Below are 26,263 nucleotides of genomic sequence, written 5' to 3'. Positions count from 1 at the left end.
GTTGAGCTTGAAAGGACAGGTCTCTAGGAGTCCAGAGTTTAATGACTGCTCTCTCTCCTGCACCATGCTGCATCCTCCCCCCTCAGCTAATGCCCTTCCCCCCAGAGCTAATATATTCCCTGTGCTCTATCATAAGGGAAAGCAAACTAGAGCCTGCGGCCCAAATCTAGCCCACCACTGGGTTTTATAAATAAATGTTTTATGGAACCCAGCCGTGAATATCTGTTTACACATTATCTATTGCTGCTTTTGCACCACCGGGGCAGAGCTGAGTGTGTGCAACAGACACCATACAGCCAGCAGAGCCAAAAGTATTTCCTCTTTGCCCCTTTACAGAAAAAAGTTTGCTGACCCACATCCTAGCTCATTGCAAAAAGAAATTTGACTGTGGCAATTTATGAAGCTCTCTTTGCTACTGACTTCTTCATCAACTGGTTAAGAACCGTTGACTTATCACTCCTTAATATAAAGTAAGTGACGGTGCTGATGCTCTGGGAGGGAAGACAGTGGTTGGCTTGGAATCAGAAGCAGTACAGCTTCAGTCATAGTGACCGATGTACATAATTAATTTTAGACCTGTAGAACAAAATGGGTCTCCTGGGATAGAATCTTTTAAGAACAGGTAGGTGAGTAGACTCACATAGTGGATCTTGTTCCTCAGAGTAAAACCCAAAGGTCTAGCTCCCTGTTATCTCTCTGAGGTAATATCTTTTCCTCCCCCTTGCTCATTCTGCTCTGTGCACACCATTCTTGCTGTTTCCTACTGACTTCAAGGAATCTCCCATCTTAGAGCCTTTGTACTGACCACTCCCTTGGAACCACTATTTCTTCTGATATCATTTTAGCCAAGGACCTCATCTCCTCCAAGTTTTTGATCAAATATTACGTTTTGCATGAGACCTACTCAGATATCGTTGACAACGCACTCAGTCTGCCTGCCCCCACTCCACTTACTATTATTTTTCCCAAAGTTGTTTTCCCTTTCTCTACTTTGTAATATATTCAGTTATGTTTATTTTTATTGTGTGTCTATCCCCTAATAGGGCCTAAGCTCTAAGAGGGCAGGAATTATGAAGATTTTTTTGTTGTTCACTGATGTTTCCAAAATATCTAGAAGAAAGACTGAAGCATAGTTCCTGCATATCATATATTTATACACTTCTTGAATAAATGCACGTAATTCACATTTTGTTGCAGTGTCATGGAAATATTTTCAGGGCAATTTGGACCTATCATTTGGGGACTGGTTCATGAAAGTTTGACTGAGAAAATAATTTTTCCTTTCCTTCCTTGTCATAATTGTCCCTCTCTTTCCTACCCAACAAGTAGCAAGTGTCTCCCAGAGATTTCTGGTGAATGAGATTTTCATAAGTAAAGTCTTCTAAACAACTCAGTAACCAAAATATCAATACTTCAACAAAGCTTTTAATCCAAGTTCAAAGTTAGCCCCTAAAAGCTAGACATTGATGTCAAGCCCTTAGGGTTAACCTAGTAGTGTGGAACACTAACTTTCAATGCTATACTTACATCTAAACTCAAGTTACATTATAAAAAATTCACTACTTGATATCCCTCATTTGTGTCAGAACTGGTTGTTCATTCTAAATTAGTTTTTTCCCTCCTTCCAGGGTATCATAATGTTCTTCATGCCTTATTTCTATTATAATAAAAATACATTAAGAGTAACCATACACAACTTCTTGGTGTCACACCAGGTCTGAAGGCAGAAACCGGCACCACACATCAAAACAATTACCAACAGCAAAGTCATTTTCAAAGTTCTTTACGTGTTTCCCTCTCACTACACAGAAGATTACACAACACAGAATTTTCTATGCTGTAATAAAATCACCCATTTTCAGCCTTTTAACTGATGGAGAAAATGTTTTGTTCGAAATGAAAATAGAAATTGTAAGTGCGAGTAGATTAATTCATATCTAATTATCCACTTCTCAGTTTGTAGAAAGGCAATCCCAGGATGTTTAAGTTGAAATATTCTGACTAGAAATCCATGTAATAGAAGCCTGATTTTTCTATAGAAAATATTTCTTATTGTTTTGAATTGTAATCCAAATTTCCAAGTATAGACCTATTGAATAAATTTCCACATCCATTCAATTTTATTATTTAAATATATCTCCAAGATGGGGAGGCGGGGACTCTTCTTACAATAAAAATCTTGGGTTGACTCTTAGAACAACTAAATTCTTGCAGATATTAACTTAGCGTGTTCCCTTTTCTAGCATTCAGATTTGAAACAACCTATCTGGTTTAGTGAAAAATAAGCAAGAATTGTTCAAAGCACCATGTAGGGTTCAGTCACATCTCGGATTATGGGTCTCCCAGAAACATCTCCTCTGGGATCTGCCCTGGCTCTTCAACCAACTAGATATGACATACAGAGATGAGCTCTAGGGAAAAAAAACTAAGGAAATGCTATCAGACCCTTCTAAATTTGTATTCATAGAACTTCCATTATCATGTATGGTGTCCCAAGATGGCAGCACAGTGACTTGGGTATTAAGAAACTGGAGACAAATGGAGAAAGGACACAATGATCTGCGTGAATTGCCTTTATGTAAGATGCTCTCCATTTGTAAAAGTCCATACAAAGTACAAACAACCACTAGGAGTCATAAAAATCATATACGTGCAATTGTTTAGTTCCCGCCAAGATAGAGAAATGGGGACCAGATTTACTTTTTTTGTTTTAAACAACAACAAACAAACAGATAAGCTATAGAAAAACAATGGTTTTCAGATACTGAACAATAGGCAGCACCAGACCACAATCCTTGACAGAGGAGAAACAGGTGAGGCAACTAAAAAAAAAAAAAAATGCCTTTCCATCTGAATCTCTGACAAGTGGAAATAATTCACAAGCTCCAAGCAAATATCCTCAATCATTTTTCTTTCATTTTCCAGAATATGGAAAAGCATCCCCTCATACAACAAATAGGTATGGAGTCTCCAGTATGTTACAGTTACAAACACTGAGAGCTAGTAAGGGAGACAAGCAAGAAACAAGTAACAATGAAATAAGTAATAAAATTTCAACTGATGAAGAGTATAAAGTGAAACATAAAATAGTAAATGCTTCATAGGGACCGAGGACAAAGCATGTGCCTGAATAGATGTGATAATCAGGAAAGTCATTCTTAAGAGGACATTTGAGCAGAGACCTGAAAAATAAGGCATGGAGAGCTAGAGAAAGAACATTCTAGATACAGAAAACATGACATATAAAGGCCGGGAGATGAGAATGCGAACGAGACAGAAAATATAGTGAGTGAAGGGAACCTGGCAGAAAATGAGTCTAGGATGGCAGGTTAGAGTCAGAGCATGGAAAGCCTCGGGGGCCATGAAAACCTTCGTTTTTTATTCTCAATGAATCTGCTTTAAATCTAGGAAAGTTTTGAGCAGGTAAGCGACATGATTACATTTCTATAAAAAAATAACTCACCCTGGCTTATCGCAACACCAACAAAATGACCGAAGTGGAAGCGAAGAATAAGCGGACCTTCCGCAAGTTCACCTGCCTCGGCGTGGACCTCGACCAGTTAGTTGCCGGACATCCGTCCCAGTAGCAGCGGATGCAGCTACGCAGCGCCAGCCACTGAGACCCGGCCTGCGGAGGAAGCCGCACTTGCTGCTGCAGCGCCTGCGCAGGCCAGGGAGGAGGCACCGCCCACGGAGAAGCCCCAGGTGGAGACGACTCCCCTGCTCGGAGGTGATTATCTCGCCCGAGATGCGGGCCTGGCATCAGGGACCCCGCTCCTCCCGCTTCATCCCCCTCACGCAGCCTGTGGACCAATAAAGACAGAGTCCCCTTAAAAAAAAAATCACCCTGACTTCTGTTGGAGAATGGATTGTATTGGGTTAAGAGTAAATACCTAGAGACCAAATGGAAGGCAGTTTTAGGAGGAGGGCCAGAAATGATGGTGCACCAAAGTGGCAGTTCTAGATGTGGGGAGAAGTAATTGAATTCAAAATAGATGTTCCCATTTATACTACAATATATGCTACATTGCAGATGCTGTTCTAAGTACTTTCACGCAATGGCTCATTGATAACACAACTACCATATAGGGTAGGCACTATAAATAGCCCCATTTTAGGAGATGAGGAAACTAAGGTACAGAGTAAAGTAACTTGTCAAATATTACAGGCTGTTAAGAGGCGAAACCTGGTTTTGACCTCAGGAATCCAGCTCTAGGACTCCTCTCTTAACCATCACAGATACTGTAGCACCTACAGGAGATAACTGCCAATCTCTCACTTCAGTCACGTGGGCTTGCTTTTGGTTTCTCAAATATGCCATGTGCTTTACTCCTTCAGGGTCTTCACATAAGATTTTCTTTCCCTGAAATGCCCTCCCCACCCCAGATTTATATTTTGCTTTCCTGGTTTTTTTCTCATCCTTCAGGCCTCCCCTCAGCTTAAATGTCACCTCCTCAGGGTGGTCTTCCCATTCCATTAAAAGTAAACACCCTCCCCCCTCTGTTATTCTTCCTCACAGTGCTCTGTTTCTTCCTTGGATGAAGTAGGAGGGAAGAACAGGGATTTGTATTTGGACATGTTAAATGTGAGATATCTGTTAACATTCAAGAGGAGATGTAGGGTAGGCAATTGGCCATGTAAGTCTGGAATTCAAGAGAAATATCCAGGCTGAGTCATAAACATATACGGCCTTTACAGTCAGAAGACTGGATGAGATCAACAAGAGAAAGAGTATAAATAGAAAAGATGTGGAGGGATCAGCGAGGGAGATGCCCAAGGAGTAGAAGAAAACCAAGTTCATGTGATTCCTGGAAGTCAAGTGAATGAAGTGTTTACAGGAGGAGTTTAACTGACTGATCAACTGGATCAAATGTACCTGGCATAAAACACAGCCGTTGTGTCTTCTGTGGCCAGAGGACCTTAGGAAAATCTTGCTTTTTTTTTTTTGTAAGGATTGGACTAGGAAGAGATTTTGTTATTTATTTATTTGTTTATTTATTTATTTATGGATTGCCAACAAGAAAGACCTGGGGTCAGAAAGGTCTGTAGTTTCTAGCTATATTTATAACTATACATATTTACACCTATGGTAAGTTTGTTTTCATAACAAAGATAAGTAGCCTTAGAGATTGTTGCTCTTGTAGAAAACTAAATACTGATGGTTAGGGTTTTAAAGGTCCCACAAAGATGGTACAATGAGCTAGAAGTGGATTTTACTGCCAGTGCCCCAAGTTGCAGGTAGGTGGCCGAGGAAGTCAGAGCTGTTATTTTCATAGCAGTATGGCGTAATTTGTACTGGAGAAATGCATGCTGCATGATTCTGGAGGCTTTTCTGCAATTCACAGTTGTACGTTCATCAATAGCTGTTACTTTGACTGTACTTTTTGAAATCTGCCCATTTCGTCTACTCTTTTACAAGCATCATTATAAGTGATGCTCCTGCAGGATCCAAAGTGTCAGATGGACAATTTCAGAAGCAAAGACCAGGAAGGAAATTAGATAGATACATATAGAGCTAGGTATTTTATATGTACATATTTATTATATATTATGTTCTGTATTATTTATATGTTACATATGTATTATAGTCACTGTAGTGTGTAATATATAAACTACTGGTGATACACATCCCATTGTTCTAATGGGGCTTTTCTCCATTAAAAAAAAAATCAAGTGATCAAATTTTATAAGATAATAATATTCCATTTGAAACTAAAATCTGCTTTCACATTCTTTCAAAAAGAGTCACCATTTCCACTGAGGTGTGTGTTGGCAACCTCGGAGTATTAATCCAGTAAAGAAGATTAAATATTAATAGAAGTGTGGGATAGATCATTTTCTTTCTTTCTTGGATTTAGAGCTTTGTTCTGCTTTTCATTCTGAGTACATGAGGTGAATGTAGATGGACCAAATAAAATTAGACATATTAGCATGTCATAATTAATATCAAATGATGAAAAATAATTTTTGCAGGCCAACTTGAAATGAGCTTTTTTGGACCCATGCTAATTATCTGTAGTTTCAGTTTTATTATGAACCAACAACTGCTGGAGATGACTTCAACTGGCTTCACTTGTGCTTTAAATAATTCGTGTTTAATAATGTATTATGCATTACACAGATATTCCTACAGAACCCAAGTTTCAATTACCTGTCACTTCAAATTACAGGCTCCCAGTAATTAGTTTCTGCCACATAACACATAATGGAACAGACCAAAGTTTATAGAAAGTGGGAGCAAATCTACTGAGCCAGGTTGGCATGAGTAGATTTCAAAATTAACCAATTTGTGTACCTTTTAATATATATCTCCACGGGAATTAAAGAGTCGTCTGATTAACCTTTCTGAGTCTCCCTTATTTGTAATAAAAGAGATAGTGAAGATAGTGTCTGCCTCATAGAGATTACTCATTCACCTTTCGAGATAAAGGCATGTAGTTCAGTCATCAGGATTTCATCAGTGATCTGCCTTCAAACACCTTTATATCCAGTCACAAATTATTTCTAAAAGCAGAGCCAACTAGTACATGGTATTATATTTAGAATAAAATCTGAAGCCTTTATGTGACCCATGAAGCCTTCTATCAACGGTTCTCCAACCTGAGGGCGCATTAAGATCACCCAGGGGGCTTTAGAACAGATTCTGTGAGAGCAGGGTTTGGGGAGGTGGAGAGGCTTGGGAAGGGCGGAGGGCCTCGCCTGACTATGCTTTGTAAGTTTCCCAGCTATGACAGGTTTGAGAACCACTGCCGTACATGATCATGTCCAGAGCTACATTGCCTGTGAACTTATTAGAAATGCAAATTATCAGGCCCTACCCTGGATCAACTGAATTGGAAACTGGGAGCTGGGCACAACTATCTGTGTTTTAATAAGGACTCTGGCAGACTTTGATGCCCGCTAAAGTATGAGAACCGGCGCTCCAAGCTCTTACTATTAAAAGTGTGTTTTATCTTCCAGCAAAATCAACATCACTTAGGAGCTTGTTAGAACCCCAGACCCATCTTGGACCTTCCGAAGCAGAATCTGCATTTTAACAAAGTCCCCAGGTGATTTGCAGGCACATTCAAGTTTGAGAAGCACGACTCTAAGACACTGGTTCCAGCCTTGGCTACAAGTCGGAAGCTTGGTGGAGCTGTAAAACAAATATATAGATACCTGGTGTGCTGAGCAGGCAGTTCCTGGTTTTCCCCCTTTTGACACAGAGAGCTCTTCTTTCATGGTTTGGAATAAGCTTTCACAGTAAGAAGGGCTCTTCTGCTACCAGTGGCCTCCTCTCCTGCCCTTTTCACCAGAACAGCTTCAGAGGGAATCACATTGGCTGAAATCGCTAAAATTGTCTGACTCCTGCCTCTGTCTATGCTCAGAGGGCCTCGCAACGTCCCTAGCTCCCAAAGTGGCCTCTGGTTCTTTTGGCGTGTCTCAACATTCCCACTGCTGCCTGGCCTGCAGCCACTCAACTTTCTCTGCTTTTCTCCCCCTAACTATGGGCTTGTTTTGTCCCTAAAGCACAGCACTGCATAAGCCTTGATGTCAGAGTCTCTAATAAAAATAGAGCCTTCCTCTATGTCTCATGGGGTAGACATGGATGGGGTAGGTACCTGTCCTCTCACTTCCTCACCTGGAAAAAACAAAGAAAAAATCTTTGCCTTAGTTTTCAGCAAAACCAAAATTCCCCGTAGAAATGTATTCATAAAACTTGATTCCTAAGAATAATCTCTTCATGGTGTATCAGACATCACCAAATCCTAAACACCAGTTAGGTACAGTTAGGAGCCAGCAACACTGTGTGAGCAAACTGAGTACCATAGGGACCAAGTCTCAAGAATCCTCGTAGATGGAAGATGGAGGTGCTGGGGCCTGATCCTACGCCTTCTGATTTCAGGCAGATCTACTTTCTGCCACACCTAATCTGCCTCTAGTGCCTGTGGTCCGATAATGACTCCTCCCCCTGAAGTCACCCTCTGCAGGGTCAACTCAGGATCTTTCAGTGGCTTTCAGGATGTGCAGGGGGCTCCGCCATCCACTTGGAGCATAAGTATTCAGTTCCCAACTCCCAAACAATGAACTGGGAGACATAAGAACAGAAAGTTCAGCCCAAACATTGTTTGGCACCATGTCAGTACACTGTAAATCTCCTTACAATATGGTGGAAAACATGACTTTAAAAGAAATATCTGAAGCAATGTATTCAAGACAAAGGTCCTTATTTACCACAGAATTATTACAAACAACTTGTTGCTTAGATACAAATCTTCCTCCCTACCCCCAAACATTTATTCCCATTCTGAACTCACAGGCTATTTCTAGCTGCCAACACAGCTTGCTTTACGCTGAAACGTCTTTAATCCTGAGGCTGATCATATATATTTTCAGTGTGTCAGTATAGGTGTAGGATGTTCTCAATTTATTTCTGGAAAGCTGAAAATTTTCATTTGCCGGGAGTAACTTCTAAAAACCAGAAGAGCCCTGTGCTATTGTCAGAACAACATAATAAAGTCTGAAATGAATCTAAGAAATTAAATAGAATAGTTCCTGGAGTGTAGTTCCTGCTCAAAAAAATATCTGTTGAATGAATATAAAAGTGAGTGCACAAATGAATAAATGTGTACTTTTAAATCTGTACCCTAAATCTAATTAAATTTTTAAGGGTTATGAAAATTTGGAGCACATTATTTTCATGTTTTTTCTGCTACATCCTCTTTGAAGCAGTAAGTTGGGTATTTTATTTAATCTCGACATTCACTTCAAAAATCTACATATTCACATACATAAACATTCTCAGGACACATGATAAAACATATCAGTGACTACTCTGAATGCTGTAACATGGCTGTATCTGCAAATTTCCTACAATAATTTCTTGATCTCCAGGATCAAGTTAAATGGCTGCATGGAGATTTGTTCACATATTGCTGGAAAGCAACTTCTGGTTCTCTTCTAACGGCAAATATTTACTTTGGTTAAATAGGCAACAGTGAAGGTCACAATGGACTGACATCTAGCATGAAATGACACTGACATTCACTCTGACTCTGCATGACTCTGCAGACTTAGATAGATACAAATTGCAGCTGCGCTTTTCCAAACATTCACGTGATTTTCTAGAAATCCCAACAGCTTCTCATCTGCTAAACCATTCAGTCAGCCACTAACTTAGGTGACAGACAACAGTGGATGGCATGTTTCTGGAGCAAAGAGTGGTGAGAGACAGAAAGAAACGGCTTCACATTTTTCTTTTTCTGTCCTCAGCTTCTGATGCTGCTGGTTAATAGAACTGCTCAATGAATATAACATAACAGGCTCTTGGTGGTACCTGAGGCAAGGAGACAAGGGATTTCTGTCCTGGTTTCAGTAGGGCGTTGTTAACTCATCCCACTGACCTTAGTTTCAACAGGCTCCCCCTCTATCTGAGGAGTATCTGCTAAATGTATTAATGAGCTCCTGAGTCAGGCTTTCTGGGTGCACATCCGAGAGTATGCGCTAGGAGACTTGGGGCTGTCAGTGTAATCTCCCTGGGCCTCCGTATCTCCACCAGGAAATAGGAATGACAGTAAAATCGATATGAATATTAAGAGAGGTGATTTAGTCATATTCATTTAGCAAATATTTATTGAGTACCTGCTGCATGCCAGGTACTATTGCTGGTGTTAGGAACATGGTGATGATCGAGACAGAGGAGTCCCTGTACTTATGGAGCTTACATTCTCATGAAAGAAGACAGATGGCAATTCGCTTATGAGAGTGACTGACACCCAGTAAATAGTACCTTCACCACATAGCTATTGAGCACTCTTTGGGGCGGTATGGGTAAAAAATAGTGACCTCAAGCAAATATTCTCTTGAACATTTATTTTCCTATTTGTGCTTTTCTGAATTTACCAATGCATTTACAATAAACAGGGATTACTTAGGTAATAAATTAAGAACAATAAAAGAGCAATGACATAATTTAACAAATACCTAAAAAGTGTTTTCATGGCATCTAAAAATTAGAATTATGATTCAGGAAATGATTCAACAAACATTACTTGCCCACACGGTTTTCAGCCGGGATGCATATCTTGCAGCTTTTGCACAGCGGTCCTTTTATGCTGGGCAACTTCAGCAACTCTCATCCTTTGGTCTAGTCTCCATCCTGGGCCTCCTCCTTTGGATGGACAGGACTGGTATCTTTGTGTTCAAGACCTCAGCTAATTAAGAATCCTTCTAAATGATTTCATTTTTCATTCTTATACAACCAGAAACACCCAAGCAACTGATATTTGCCCATTGTTAGTGAGATTCAAATATAAACTGTCTTCTCTCTTTAGCATGAATGCTTTGTAGCATTTCTACTTTCCCTAATGCTGTACTCAAAATGCTATAATTAATATTTTTCTTTTATCCTCTTTCATAATCAGAGCATCACCAAATCCCAACGCCTGCTTTTTAATGACATGTTTTTTCTCTGCCTAGATTAGTACAACCTCCGAAGTCCCAGCAAGTCTTCTTCCTTTCCTAAATCCTTATCCAAAAGCATAGTATTGTTTTATTACTCTCATTCTTCTGGAATTACTTAGCTAATTTTCTTCTATTCATTTTACTGGGTTACTTTTTTTTCTTGCTTATGTGTTCATTTTTAAATTCCCAAATTACTCATTTTGCCCTACATATCCTTATACAAAATAAAAGAATCTGTTAATTCACCTCACATCTTAAGGTAGAAGAGACTCCACGGTAAAAGTATAAGTATTGCCACGTATGACACAATGATATTACTTATAAAAAAGCCTATGTAAACAGATGTTCCCACCTTTAGTTTTAAGAAATTGTACTTCCCTTTAGTGCTCAAACAATATTTCCAAGACCACTTGTTACTTGACAAAAAATTTAAACGTTTTAGCAGATTCCTTCCAACAGATGTTCCCGGCACACTGCCCAGTCCCATAAATCCACCTGGCATGTCATTCTGACCCCAGCCAGCCTTCTGGTACCAGGCACATGACTCTAGATCCCATCACGCCATCTGTACTTGGCTTTCTAAGGCTGCTGCTGATCTCTTTACCTCTCCACTCTTCCCATAGGAGGGCTGGCCTATCCCTTAACTCTGAAAAGCTCAGTTAAGCCCTAACTTAAGAAAACTATGCTGAGGACGTGAGGAAATGTAAAGAATTCTAACACAGATAAATAACTCAGAACTGTGCAGTTTATCAACTACTTCCAGAGTTTACAGGCCCCTCCACAGGTGGAGACCTGTTTCTCTTAATTTCGGCACATCTACTACCAGGTTGCTGAAACTAACTTCCCTCCTCAACACAGGAAGGCCCTTCTGCCAATAATTTTCCACTCCTTGGAATCAAGACCCTAGAGAAGGTAAACAGAATATTTCTCAAAGTAAAAATTTACTCTAAAAATACACCACTTTACATGAGAAGATAACATCCACTTTATAATGCAGAGCAACTCAGCTGCTCCTTTTACCAATTCATTCCAAAGTAGGAGCTTGGTCTTAAACTTGTATAACTTACAGACCCCCCTGGAATGGCTCCTCCAAAAACAAAGGGAGGAAAAAACTTCTCTGAAAGACAGAAGCAGACCTCTATCCAGAGAAACAAAATGGTCTGGCAACTTTAAAATACCAGTCTCCCTTCCTTTCTCTTCCCACTTTCCCCATGTGTGGTCATAAAACTTCTAAAATATTGGGGGTTTAATCTCAGAGAAAGCTATGCACATGTAAACCTTGACATCTACTCTTTTCTTTGCTCCTTATTATAAGACAAGTATTGATTACTGAACTTGACTGTGATTTCAAGCTGAGAAGTATCACATTTAACTTTGGAAATCAAGCCAGAGAACACAGCCTTAGGACCAAGCAGTCTGCAGCGTGGCTATGTTTATGCATAGCTGAGGCAGAAAAATGGCTGGCAGTTGCAACAAGCACATGTTTAGCTTTTAGTGGCTGTAAGGAAGGACTAAAGGTATAACCTCACAATAAGATGCCATGAAAGAAACCAAGAGAACCAGCGTGGTCGCTTCCAGACTGTAATGTAGCATGCCCATCCTGTGATTGATAGGAACTGTGTTACTTCCATAATTTCCCTGAAGCACTGCATCTAAAAACACTCTGTCAGTCAGGAATCCAGTAGGAAACAGATGACACAATCAAACTGGGTAAGATGAAGAGAGTTTAACAAAAGGACTATTTAATATACAGATGGGTAGCTTAAGGAAATCACAATTTATAGTGCAGTACCCATGGACCAGTAATAGTGGAGAGCTCTTACTCCCTAAGTCCTGAAGGGTCAAGGTGAGAGAGCAGTAGAGAATAAGAGGTAGAGAGGGCTATGTCGAGATGGGTGTCAATCTCCCAGGGCACAAAGCAGGGGGTTTGTGCCCTGCTTTAAGAACAATAAAGGAAAGGGTAGAGAGTGTATCTGGAGGGGTAAACCCTCTGTCCCATTAAGTTAGAGAACATTTCTGATCTTCCATTTTTACCTTGTACACAATCGCTACAAGGGGAACCTGACTTTTCATCAGAGACTGAACAGGAAGCCAGACTGATCTAATTAGAAGAAAAAAACTAAAACTTAAATTTAATTGATTAAAACTTAAATTATTTAAATTTAATTGTTGATTTACTTAAGATTTCTAAATCAGTTCCTCCATTCTCAAGCACATAATACCTAGACAGTCTTTCCCCCCAAAGCATTTTGCTATGCATGTAAAATTAATTTCATTTTGTAAACAATAGCTTCTGGAGAATTTTGAGCTGTAGAACACCAAACTCTGATTGCACATTTGAAAAAGTACTCTGTAGTAGTTTAAAAGATCATTTTGAAAGTGATGCATCTAGAGACAGTAATACTATATGAGACATTGTGGACAGCTGGGATAGAGAGAAGATGGTAATATGAGAAACTTTTGGAGGTGGAATTAATAGAATTTGGTTCTTGATTGAATATGGGCATAACTTAGGAGTCCAGGATGACTCTTAGACTCCTAGTTTAAAAAAAAATGTGTAGACAATTAGTAGGATGGGTGGATAATATTTCAATTTGGGACATATAGAACTTAATGTACTGCTGAAACCCAACCAGCTGGATACATACCTTTCCCACAGAAGAAAGAGATATGGAAATTATAATGTAGGAGTGAGTTAAGGCCTATGGTTATGGTTGGAATCAGGTGAAGATGGAGAGCAGAGCAAAGAGATGACCAAAAATGGAGACTTTAGCAACAACATTTTGAGAATTCAGATCTCTTCCATCTTTAGTGCCATTGATAATCTTTCCCATCAGATAGTAAATTCCAGTGAGGACAGGGACTTGGCCTATCTTGTTTATAACAGTAGCCCCGATATCTAGCAGAGTGCTTGACACATGGTAAGTCTCAATATACATTATTGAATGAATGATGAGTTCAATCTGGCTAATGGGCATTGGAGAGGGTCATCTGATTTAGGAACTGGAGTTATTTATAGATCAATTCACTCTGAAGGATTCTCCCATCTAGACGTCTTTTAGGGCTCCCCACTGAATTTGAAGTTCCTTTTCTTGGCTAGCTACTGTTAGGAAGTTTTATCTTTTTTGCTTCTATTATTTCTCAGTTTTTAAATTTGTCTTAATTCTTTCATTTCAAGCTTTGTTTCAGGTCTGTCTTTTAAGAAATGATTATTTTTAACCATGCCTCTTTATTCAGCTTTCCCTGTAGTGAAAGCTTTTCTCACTTTTTTCTTGTATAACCAGAGGCCCATTCAATATTGGGAAAGCAATCACCAAACATGCTCACAAGTACAGATAGATAATGTACTAAAAATACTTTAAGGACTGTGTATCTTAAAGCAGTGGTCTCCAAATCAGGGTTGCTTGATCAGAACTTTGCTGATCTTAAGTGAATTTTCAATACAGGACAGGAAGTAGGAACCGGATTAGCCTTGAGCTAACTGTCCATAAATCATGTATCATGCAAAATAAAGACTCTGGGGGTGGTGGTGTACGTGGGCACACAAAAGGAAGAAATTTCCATAACTTCAACGTTTTTGATATCATCTTCTTTATACCAGTTCTCATAAACTTTAGAATCATCCTGAGTGCTTGTGAAAACCCAGGTTGCTCTCCTCATTCCCCAACATTTCTATTTCAATACGGCAGGGCCTGAGGATTTGCATTTCTTACAAGTTCCTAGGTGATGTTAATGCTGTTGTTTCAGGAAACAAGCTTTGAAAACCGAAGGCTTTAGACTCCGACTTCATAAAAAACAACCACCATATCGAACACACCTTTCATCCATCCTGAGTCTTAGGATGCATTGACATGGGATGTAAAAATTATGAACAGAGAAAAGGACGAATCAAAATGAATGACTCTGGTGACAGTGTACAAATCAAAACCTTTTTTAAGTCAGGTGTTTACCAAAAAAATTTAAGAAGGACTTCATTGAGATGTCAACTGAAAGGTAATTGAAAGTAATTTTTGACAGACCACTATATGATTTTTGACATATAATTCAGAAAGAAGTTTAAAAATATTGAGTAGCTCTGCATAATAAAACTATCATTTCCATTTACTTATTTAAGTGAGAAAGTTTTCTCAATGTTTAAATCTGTAAGAATAAAATAGGAATAGAATTGATGCTAAGCCATGACACATTCTAGTTTTAGGTAATGTTTACTCATGGAAATGTGATTTGGGAAAAACAGCCCTAATCATCTCATTGAGATACATTTCTAATAAAATGTTCCCATTTGTGTAATTAGCTTTCAAATTTTGTAAGAGTGTAATATTGCTTTGAGCAATTGTATATCTGTAAATTACAATGATAACTTAATCCAGGAGAGGATTTTTAACTTTTATACCTTTATGTTTATGTTCATAAGACAAAATTAATTTTCCACTTGAAAGTACAAATTTTGATGTATATATAAGGTGATAGCTTAATCAATAGAAGACTTTCAAGCACATAAACGTATAATATTTAGATACAATTCCATGGGGGAACTGAAATAAAAAAGCAAGTCCAAAAATAAAAACATAAAATATCTGACTATTAAAAAAGTATTTTTCTTCAAGTATTTTTTAGATGGATGATAGTGGGAATCAAACTATTACAGTATTTAGAATCCACTGAATATATTTAAGAGAGTGATGTTACGTGTTTGTTTTAGAACAGCAATATTTAGAAAATGCCAAAACTAAAATCCTTTACAATTGTTTTGCTTTATGATGAAAAACATTTTGGTTGACAACTTAAAATGTGATGGATACATAGTTTAACATTTTATTTTAGAGTACACACTATCAAAAAATTACTTACGACTTACTGCCTTAAGGCAATCAACTTTTAATCTTCAGCAGGGATCATTTGATGGACTCAGACAGAACTGTGAATTTAAATTCCAATGAAAACCCAGGCTTTGCCTATTTTGTAAACATCTCAACAAAAACCATTCTTGTTCTTGTTTGGCATTTTCTCTTTCTTGTCCAGCTGGGATCCAAACACTCAGAAATGAGTAATAACGGGAAAAGATTATACACTCTTGAATGACTCATTCAAAGACCTTTATAAACTTTGTATATAGACTTGTTTCAGAAAAGAATCATTTGGGTGAGTTCTGGTTTGTTTAGCAAATGGGAACCGCAGCACAGTTAAAAGAAAAAAGAAAGGATGTACAAATGATACAAAACCATCACTGCAGGCCTTTTCCTTCAAAAACCACTTCCCTGCATTTGTAATACTGGGAAACATGAAAAGAAACACATTTAAAAATGTCGAAGTCATCACTGAGTCTTTAGCTTCTTGATAACATCTTTTGCTTTTATCTAAGATATATTTTCTCTTGGAGATTCTTTTCTTGGGAGACAGTCTTGCACAGGCATGCACAAAATCAACTCTGAACTTTTTTGAAACTATTTTATATTTTCTGTCCATTTTCAAACTCCACAACTTTATTTTGCATGATATATGACTCCTGCACAATTAGCTCAAGGCTAATCCAGTTACTACTTCCTGTACTATAATTGAAAATTCACTTAAGATCAGCAAAGTCCTACTTGCTATCACATTAAAATGATGTATTCCTCCCGATACAATCTCTCATACCTCTTTTCCATTTCAGCTACCCCATAAAACCACCTCTTCTTCCCCTGATATGCAACCTAGCTTTTAGAAATGAATAGAAAACCACCTCTGGCTGACTTTGAGTAGTGCTGAGTCTCCTTAAACTTCTCACTCTGTTCCAGAATTGTGGGTAATGGAACATCCCATAGACTCTATTATTTGCACCTAGATCAGTAAAAATTTATCTGATGGATTTATAAACATCTAATAAGGGTGTACATGCACAAGTAATACAAATTCTTATATACTCCCTTGGGTAATTTCTATTTAAAGTTCTGTATAAAGATATGACAGATTGCACATTAAAAGGACAAGCTAAGCAAGGAAAAGAATCTCTTCTGTATCTATTCATGCCTAACTTCCCATATATTTTTGACATTCCAAGAAAGAAACCTCAAAATAATTTTCCACTCACCTTTGTCCTTTATGATATCTTCTACACAACTGCAGAATATATAATGGATTTGTTCTTCCAAATTATCAATAAAGATATTGAATAGAATGGGCTGTAAAATAACTCCCATGGGATGCATCCAGTATAAAAATCTGACATTGGCAGAGACCTGTCTAGCTCATTCACTGCTGAATCTCCAGGGCCTAGTACAGTGCCTAATACATAGTAAGTACTTAGTAATAGTGAATGAATGAAAATAAAGTGATGGATGAATATCTGGATGGATAGGAACTTGGTGTTTTTGACATCTTCTGATCTTTAAGATATGATCTTCTAGCCAGTAAATTAAACTCCTAAATGTATAACAATTGAGAACATAATATTTTATGTTTTTATTGAGAGTATTATGCAGGTTCTGGAGATTACCTGCATCTACTACAAACAAGCTATCTAACTTGGGACAAATGACTTGAATTCTCTATGCTTGATCCCTCATCAATCAGACATTAACAGCCTCTCTCTTAGGCTTGTTGGGAGATGATATACATAAAACACTTGGCCTGGTTAATAGGAAGAATTCTGTAAGTGTGACCTATCACTTTTCCTATTGCATGTGTCCTTCATGTTTGAGATTAATGCCTCAGAATGTATATGTAAACATTATCAGAATTACTATCTCAATTTTTGCAGGGACATTTATAATCACCTCTCTGCTAGCCATAAAATCATTTCATCCAAGCCAGCAGCTTGTACTTCATGATAGATCTAGAATGTAAAAATGTTCGTGCACATTAGGGTTTAAAGTTGTAAATAACCAGACCAGTCACAGTATAGTAAAAGAAGGATTTTAGGTTTCTTTGGTGAAACAAAAGCAGGTATAAAAAGTTACAAAGGTTTTAGATTTTCATTCACAAAAAAAAAAAAAAAACAGTCATTCACATTTTACACTATACACGGTATAATATAAATACAGGAACGTATTATGTGCATTGTAATGAAAGAGGAAAAGTTAAAACCTAATAGGTAGACACAGAGTTGTTCTGTGCTCTAGAACACCCAAAGGTGGATCACATTTAACGCGGCAACCAAGGGAACTTGCCTAAAGACTGTATGATTGTGGCTACTGTGGTTCCTTCTAAGTCAAAAGAGGTTCAGTGAAAAAGAATCCATGTTGGGTCTGCTCTTCATCTATTTGCATTTTATTTGTTGTCTTCTCCAGATCATTCTAACTAAAATTAGGGAAAGACTCCTAAATGCTTTCTTCCCATTACAGGGTTTTCTTTAAACATTAAATTAAGTGGATAATGATTCAGAGTCATCTTCAGCAGTCATTTTATTCAAATTAAGGGGAGAAAACAGAGTGGGAAGAGATAGGGAGAAATTTTAACACATACACTCCACCTAACAGGAAGCAACGCCCACACTATGTCTATATATATGCTCCTTGCTTAGAATGGGCAAACGTCATTTGCTGAAAGCTATACACTTTTCCACTCTTTTTATAATAAACACTTGATGCATTCTATCCATCACATTATTTCATCAGGGACAGAGTACCTAGATTATATTGTTCCAAACTGTGTGAGGGAAGTATAAAGGCTAACACTGAAAAATAACTAACATACTATGTCAATGTTCAGGTTTGGGGTAAAATAACATCCAATAAATTAAATCAGTATGGCTTACTTCATTTATTTATGTATGCTTCACAGCTGCAGCATTCATACATGAACATTCAAAACTTTATAAAAGATTAAAATGGTTATATATACAAAATTTCTTTCTTTGAATGTGTGTTGTTTTAACAAACCCCCTCCCTCCAGAGCCCTAGGTCTATATCCATTTGAAATGTTGTTGATCTGTAATCTTGCAAGTTAGTGTTATAAAAAGCCATTAAAAAGGAGACCCAGTTGAGTTAATAATTAGCACTTTGACCCCTAAAAAATGCTCCTAGTCATAGAAAAGTCCTCCGTTCAGGCCTTTCTTGTAAGTGAAGAAAAAGGAATGCAGCAAAAAAAGAGTTCCACATTGCAGTCTCTAGTTCCGTTGGGATCCCATTAGCCAGCCAGGTTTCAGCATCACATGGAAGCCGGTTGTACCTAGGGTGGAAATGGTGCAGTGACCTACAAAACTTTGTGTTTGTTAATTGTCCAGGAAAAGCCATCCTCCATCTTGCTGACAAAGGGCAAGGGAAACCATTTCCAGCCTAAACAAACTACCAAAAGCAGCCGAACAAATGATTAAAGACCTGTAAGGCTCCATAATCATCATTAAATATGCCCGAACTCAGTGTGACTTTTTATTTTATATACAGGATTAAAATCAACATTAAATCATCTTATTTACATTGCCATTGGTGCTGAAATGGAGCTTTTTAAATAGTACAGTAGGCTGGTATACATTATAAAATGGTCTGCACTGGAGGCAAATAGAAAACTAAAGAAATTAGATAGTCTGGAAATGGTTACATTCTGCCCTTATTTTCTTTCCTTTTGTTTGCTTTCTTTTTGAATGCCAATACTTTCATTTAAAATGTTTTCGAGCACAGCAACCCAAAATGACTGGACGGTGGTCCAAAAATCCAAACCAACTGATAATACTTCTCGAGGTGATAGGAAAGGCACAGGAAGTTAGGACTTTGGCTGAAATGATGAAAACACATGTTCGCCATTTTAGGGATCAGCGCCTTGATTCTTGCCACCTCCTGCTCCAACGGTGATCATGTTTTGATGTATTTATTGAATTGTCCTTTGCTGATGAGGAATTTTTAAAGTATTTCTTAGAATAAGTCCTTTGGTATGCAGATGCTACATGGAAGGAAAGAAGGAAAGAAAAGAAAACACAACAATATTACTTGCTCCATACCCTAAACTACCAATACCGTAGCCGTAAAATGAGGGTGTCTAGTAGTTGTTATAGCATGGTTGTCCATTCTTTCTAAAGGACCACTTACGGTTCAGGCAGGTAATTTTAGGCATAGCCCATCTTCCATTTCCTAGGCAACGGATGGTTGGAAGGTGGCGTTGAATGAAACCATCTTTGCAGTGATATCTAATCAGGGAGTTGATTTCATAACGAGGTTTCATCTTTCCAAAGGTCTTGGCATTTTCTACAACAGGGGGCTGGCCGCAAGCAACTAAAGAAAAGTAAATTGGGTTATTTCCAAATAATCTAAGTATTTCTATTGGCATGAGTTTCTCTTTTTTTTTCTCTTTCCTTCTTTATTATACCCAATCAAGCACCTTCAGCAGTCATTTAGATTAAGAAATTGAAAATTTTCAAGACAAAACTAAACAGTAAGCTTCTGGGCCTAGTTTGAATCTCAGATTCTGTACCTTGAATTGTGCTTTTTTTTTTTTTTTTTTTAAAAAGAACCATAGGGCATATGGTCATACATTCACCTGTCCATTTGGAGGTGCTACTTTTCCGAAAAAAATTCTAAATTAAAAGGAATTTGGAATTTCCTGTCTCATGCCACCATGTGGCCTGTTGATGTTGTCTTCACCACCATCCCGATGTTTTTATTTATTACCCACCTTCACTTCAAATAAGATTTGTAATAATTAACTATTATTGTCACTTCCCCGAAAAAAACTTACAATCTATAATAACATCATAGCTTCAAAATGTGGACAAAATATGTCCAAAATATGGATAAAATATGGACCCTTCAGTATAAATAAAATATCTCCAGGTTCAATTATGTTTATTTGCTCTTTTCTGTCTTCTGTACAGAGACAGGAAGCAAGTCAGGACATAGTATTCATGCTTCAATTTCGTAATTACCTTATAAATATAAATTTCAACTCTTAAGCAGGGTAAGTAAAGGTAAATCGTGGAATATATAACCATCATTTTTAACCCACAATAAAAAATTCTGTATATCAACAAACTTAGTGATGGTAGAAATAGTAAAAAGGAAATAGTAGTAAAAGAAACCTCACAATTTTGAAATTCAAGAAGCTGGGAAAATTGGTTCAACTGAATTTGTATTAATTTGTAATTTTATTCAATATTAGTGTACTTGTTTTAAATGATATATTTTAAAAATTAACTTTTATTAAGTGATTGTGTTTTGCTATAGATCTCTAATAAAAATATAACTTAACTTCAATATAATTTCCCTAAATGACATTTCCTATCAATAGTTTACTTTAAGAATGCCATCATGAGGCCCACCTGATAAGCATGTCATATTCTCTCATGAAATAATGCAAATCTTCAGTGGGAGGATGATTACCAGAAACCTTGGTACCAAGATGTTTGGATGTCAAAAGTTCACGAATATTAAATTTATTTACATATTCAAAAGACTGTTTATAACCATATTCTTTTGAAATGACAAATGTAGGTTTAACTTAAATATTTAGTTCCTTTAATTTACTTCTGCCTGACAGAACAGCTTAGAATGTATTGACCCATAGCAAACAAAACTGTCTTTAATGAAACACAATCCAAGCATATATTTTTGTTCACATAAGAAATTGTCATTCAGATAGACATAACCTAAAAATAGATTATAAAGTCCTACTATCTATAACTAAGAAATCAGAAATGTTTGTGTATGTATTTGATTTTTACAAATTCCTAGAAGATAAACTGAGATTTCTATAATAATATGTCATTTTCAATTAATAATCTACACTATGTATATAGTTCAATGAAAACCCGCATCTGGATACCTACACTTCTTTTATTGTAATATGGAAAGTCTATACTAGGGTCCAGATACTAGCAAGTATCAGATAGAATGAGATGGAAGTGATACGGAAGGTTAAAAATTATCAATTAGATAAATCATTATACTTGATTCTGACTAATTAAAAGTTGTCTTTAAATTTGAGAAGAAAGCAATATACAGATTTCTTCCAAAACTATAAATGAAGACTTATTATAAAGTTAAAATAATTCAGGGAGTGTGGTACTGGCAAGGACAGGCAAACAGACCAGAAATAGATCCACATATATATGCTTGATATTTGACGGAAGCAACATGGCAGAGCAGTGGGGAGAAGGTAGTTTTTTCACTTGGACAATTGGGTATTCATATGGAAAAAAATATGTATTTGGTTCCCTACCTCAGAGAATCCATGGGAGATCAATTCTAGATGGTTTAAATATATAAATGTAAAAGACAAACTATAAAACATTTAAAAACAACATAGGATGGCTTTCTGACTTTAGGATAGGTAAAGATTTCTTAAGACACAAAAAGGTTTAAACCATAAAGGAAAATTCAACAAAATGAAGAACTCTGTTCATTAAAAAATGCCATGGGGAAAGACAAGCTACAAACTGGGAGTAGATATTTGCAACATATAATTGTCAAGGGATTAATAACCAGGACATTTAAAAAAACTCTCACAAATCAATATATAAAAGAGAAGCAATCAAGTTTTAAAAATACACAATAGACATGAACAGAAACCTTACAAAAGAAGAGCTATAAATAAAAGTATATGAAAAGATATCCAGGGAGAAGTATCCAAGACAACGCAAATTAAATCACAAGAGGTAACATTTTATACCCACCAGATTGGCAAAAATTTCAAAGTCCGTTAATATCAAATGTTGGAGAAGATGTGGAGTAATGGAACCCTTCACACATTGCTGGTGGGAGTGACAATTGGTACAACCACTTTGGAAAATAATTTGGCATTTTCTAGTGAATTTGATAGTACCTGTATCCTATGACTCTGCACTTCACTCCTGGAAAAACACCCTATGGAAACTTGCAGAGATCTACCACAAACAAGTTCAAGAATATTCGTAGAAACATTGTTTATAATAGTGAAAACACTGAATGTAACCCAAATGTCCACTGGCAGGAGAACTGATAAATAAGATGTTATATAGTCATATACTGTAATACTACACAGCAGCCAAAATGAAGAAATACAGCTACATGCATCAACATGGATAAATCTCACAAACATAATGCTGAACAAAAAAAGCAATGCACAAAATACAAACAGTATGATTCTACTTAAAGTTCAAAAGTGTACAAAACTAAACAATTTGTTTACAGATACAAGCATATGTGATAATTCTAAAGAGAAAAGAAAGGGAATTAAGTCATTATCTATGGCTGGATTGGGGAATTAAATGGATGGGATTGGAAGGAACCTGCAGGATGCCCCAAAGATGTGTAGATAGTATGCAATGAGGTGGTGTTTTTTTTTTTAAAAAAAGTCTTTTATATATAATATAATCCTCCTTTGCAAGTATTTAATTAAAACGACCTAGGTCTGTATGTTTAAAGATGTCTAAAATATCTGAAAGGAAAAATAAGTGTCATTTATAAAAGTCTTCAGACATTTATAAAATTCGTAACATTCCCCAGAGTACTGATTAACAAAGAATTAAGTCTACACAAATAAAAATCAGACAGTAGGGAGATAAAATATATGAATCATTTTGTTTTGTTTTATTTTTCTCCTTTAATGAGGTAGACCTAATGTTTTGTAAATCTTTCCCCATTGGTAAATGTCTACCATGATGTTACTGTTGTGAGACCTTTAGATAAGGCAGTGGTTCTCAACCTGGGGCAGTTTTCCTCCTCTCCCTCCTTTCCCAGGGATAGTTGGTGATGGCTAGAGACATGGATGGTTGTCACAAAGCAAAGGAGGACGTGGAGTGGAGGAGAATGTTACTGGCATTCAGTGCATAGAGGGCAGAGATGATGCTAAACATTCTGCAATGCACAGGACAGCCCCAACAAGTAAGAACCGTCTGGCCTAAAACGTTAATAGTGCTGCTGCTAATAAACCCTGGCATAGGAAAAAGCAACACGGGAAATAAAAGAATGTTTGGATCACAAAATGAAAGCATGACTCCAGGGAACATTTGGAGATCTAAGAGGGCAAACACAACATTTGGATAAAGACAAACAGTTCTTTAAAGACTTCTTACACTAGAAACAGGGAAAAGAGCAAATAACTTGATTTGCTATTTTCACAAGTTCCATCGCGTAAGTGTGGAAGTAACGTACATAGTCAGGAAAGCTGCTCACACATGAAAGATATTCAGAATAAATTCTGCTTTAGACAAGAGAATGGCAGAGTATAGTAGTCATGGATAACAGCTAAGTTTCATCTCAGCTTTGTGTATCTTACTGTTCTCTTTCTTTTGATAGAATTTCTCTAGTGGTGTTTGTCTTTCCTAAAATATCTGTAGAGTGTATTTTTAGTTTTATTATTTTTATATTCAAAAATAAGTCAAATGGATTTTGCATTTTGCATTTGTACTTTGTATGTTTAATTGAGGTGGGTAAAATCTGGGTATAGAGATTAAATACTCATGTTCTAACACCATTATCAATTGCAAATAGGTTTATAAATTTTTATGGAATTCCTATTTTTTCAAGGAAGAAGTCTATACAGTGTGCCTTAGAATTCAAACTATTGGTCAATGATAAACACTTTCAAAAATCAGCTTTCTTAATTTTATCTGTTTAATATCAACTAAGCAATTCTCATTATATTATTAACTTATAAACATATTATAAATGTTTTTATTGTATCATATTTTGAAGGTTTTCAACAATAGATATAGGGATGGCATTTTTGTTCTGTGGTTTATGTGTACAGATGGAGCTTCTAAGGGAATGAGTGAAAAACTCAAATGTCTATAAAGACCAGGAACTTAACCAAAAAGGAGGAAAGGTCTGAATGAGGACTGCAATGAATTGGAGTCAACAGTCCTACCAAGGGAGGGTGGTAGTTTTCAGCTGCAGTATTTAAACCATTGATAAATGTGAACATGGGCCAGAGGGCACCAGGTGTTCTTTTTTTTTTAAGTAAAAACTTCACATTATTTTATGATACATACCAGTTTTTTACTGTCGACAACTAATTAAAAATTTTTTTGTTTCTTTAAATTTTTTATTTATTTATTCTACAACTAATTTTTTTTTTTTTTTTTTAATGCTCTCCTCATCAAAATAAACAGGTTTATAGGCCCTTGGGCTGGCAATTGTTTTTCTTAAAAATACTGCCAGGTAGTTTTTCTACATAAATGCTACATTGTTATCTTAAGCACTTGAAATCTAAGGTGAACACATTACTGAAAACAAACTTTTCAATTATATTGAAAAAGTAAACCATTCCAGAGCAGTAAGAGATGCCACATGTGACATCCAGCTTATGTCTTAATGACATTTGGGCTTCCCTGTTGGCGCAGTGGTTGAGAGTCCGCCTGCCGATGCAGGGGACACGGGTTCGTGCCCTGGTCCGGGAGGATCCCACATGCCGCGGAGCGGCTGGGCCCGTGAGCCATGGCCGCTGAGCCTGCGCGTCCGGAGCCTGTGCTCCGCAACGGGAGAGGCCACAACAGTGAGAGGCCCGCGTACCGCGCAAAAAAAAAAAAAAAAAAAAAAGACCACAAAGAATGACATTTATTCTTCCTGAATTTACTTGATAATTGAAATGCAGATTAAGTATACATTATTAATGGAGTAATCATTACCTGTTCCTTTCTTGCAGGTATAGGTGAGATGGTAATTGCAGGGAACATCATTCCACTGGCCATTCTCATGCCATATAATTACAACACAATCTTCTCCAGCAGAAAAGAAACTATCTGGCTGATTGGGCCTCCAGTTCTCATATTGCTGTAAAAATGGAGGGAGAAGATAACTATTGACAGTCAAAGAGAAGCATATTATAAAAGCGACAGTGTCATTACTGCACGATTAAATTAGAAGGGACTCAACAATTTCTGTTGAACCATCTAGCTGAAATAATTCTGGTGGTAAAGAAAAAGATTTTTACACTCTGAGTGGAAAATGTATATATCTCAAAGTCTCTCTTCAACAAATATATATATTTTTTCCTTTGGCGATGAGATATATATCTAAGGAATCAATGCTCAATTTAAGAATTTTTACCATGTCATTATTATTAATTGTAACAGCATTAATGGAAGTGGAACAACTAGAGAAAAAAATTCATAATCTCGTCACTCTATCTGTCATGTTTTCTTCCAAACCTTATGTGCACATATAATTTTATGTAGAGGTGATTATAGTGCAATAAAATGGTCATTCCTTCTTTTATATTTTTACCACTATAAAGTACCTTTGTCTTATTGAATGTAATTGTTTTCATCCAAATTCTTTGCTATGTTGATATATATATAAATTGATATATTTGCTATATTTATTTTTCTGTTTACCCGATATACCTATGCCCATCATTTTATATTCAACCTTTCTGAGTAATTCTATTTTAGATATGATTCTTATGTGCACCATTCAGTTGTGTTTTGCTTTATGATCTAATATGGAAGTTGTTTTAATAGGAACATTTATCACATTTATGCATATTAATATACAAGATAATGCTTTAAAAATGTCTTACTATAAATATATGTTTGCTTTTCTTTAATGTGTGTTCAGATAATTAAAAGGAATTTTATTGATCTGATGTTTTCCTACTGGTTACCTTTATATCTACATCTTTAGATGATACCTTTTGATTCCCTAGTTTGAGCAATGAGATTTAACCAGAAATATCTTTTGCCTTCCATCACAGTAATACATGTCTTTTATTCAGCACCAGTAATGAATGAAGCCCTCTTCTGGTACTTGGTATGCATTATCTCTTACAGTAATCCAGCAAGACTGGGAATAACTTGAAACTTAGCAATGTTAAACACCCAGGACTTTTAGGTTTACATTCAAATTTTTGTTGCCTTAAAATGTGACCTCCATATCAACCAATAATTATATGAAAAACATAGTCCTTATGCCTATTCAAAAATAACAAACTT

At 36.7% G+C, this 26,263-nt stretch overlaps 1 protein-coding gene across 3 annotated transcripts in view; it reads right to left on the bottom strand.

Moving 5' to 3' along the window:
* Positions 1-17,372: 17,372 nt before the first annotated feature.
* Positions 17,373-26,263, bottom strand: part of VCAN (versican) — a 114,020-nt gene continuing 105,129 nt past the window's right edge. For 2 of the 3 annotated variants that reach the window (XM_030847128.2, XM_030847136.2), the window contains 3 exons: positions 24,959-25,103; positions 19,446-19,628; positions 17,373-19,299 (listed from right to left, as the gene is read on the bottom strand). In XM_030847128.2, coding sequence (XP_030702988.2) covers positions 19,172-19,299; positions 19,446-19,628; positions 24,959-25,103 — 456 coding nt within the window. In that variant the 3' untranslated portion in view covers positions 17,373-19,171. The remainder of the gene's footprint in view (positions 19,300-19,445; positions 19,629-24,958; positions 25,104-26,263) is intronic. The other variant, XM_060295975.1, reaches the window with a different exon arrangement.

Source organism: Globicephala melas, chromosome 3 (genome assembly GCF_963455315.2).
Source record: "Globicephala melas chromosome 3, mGloMel1.2, whole genome shotgun sequence".
NCBI classification, from domain to species: domain Eukaryota; kingdom Metazoa; phylum Chordata; class Mammalia; order Artiodactyla; family Delphinidae; genus Globicephala; species Globicephala melas.
This window is presented reverse-complemented; position numbering and strand designations above follow the sequence as displayed.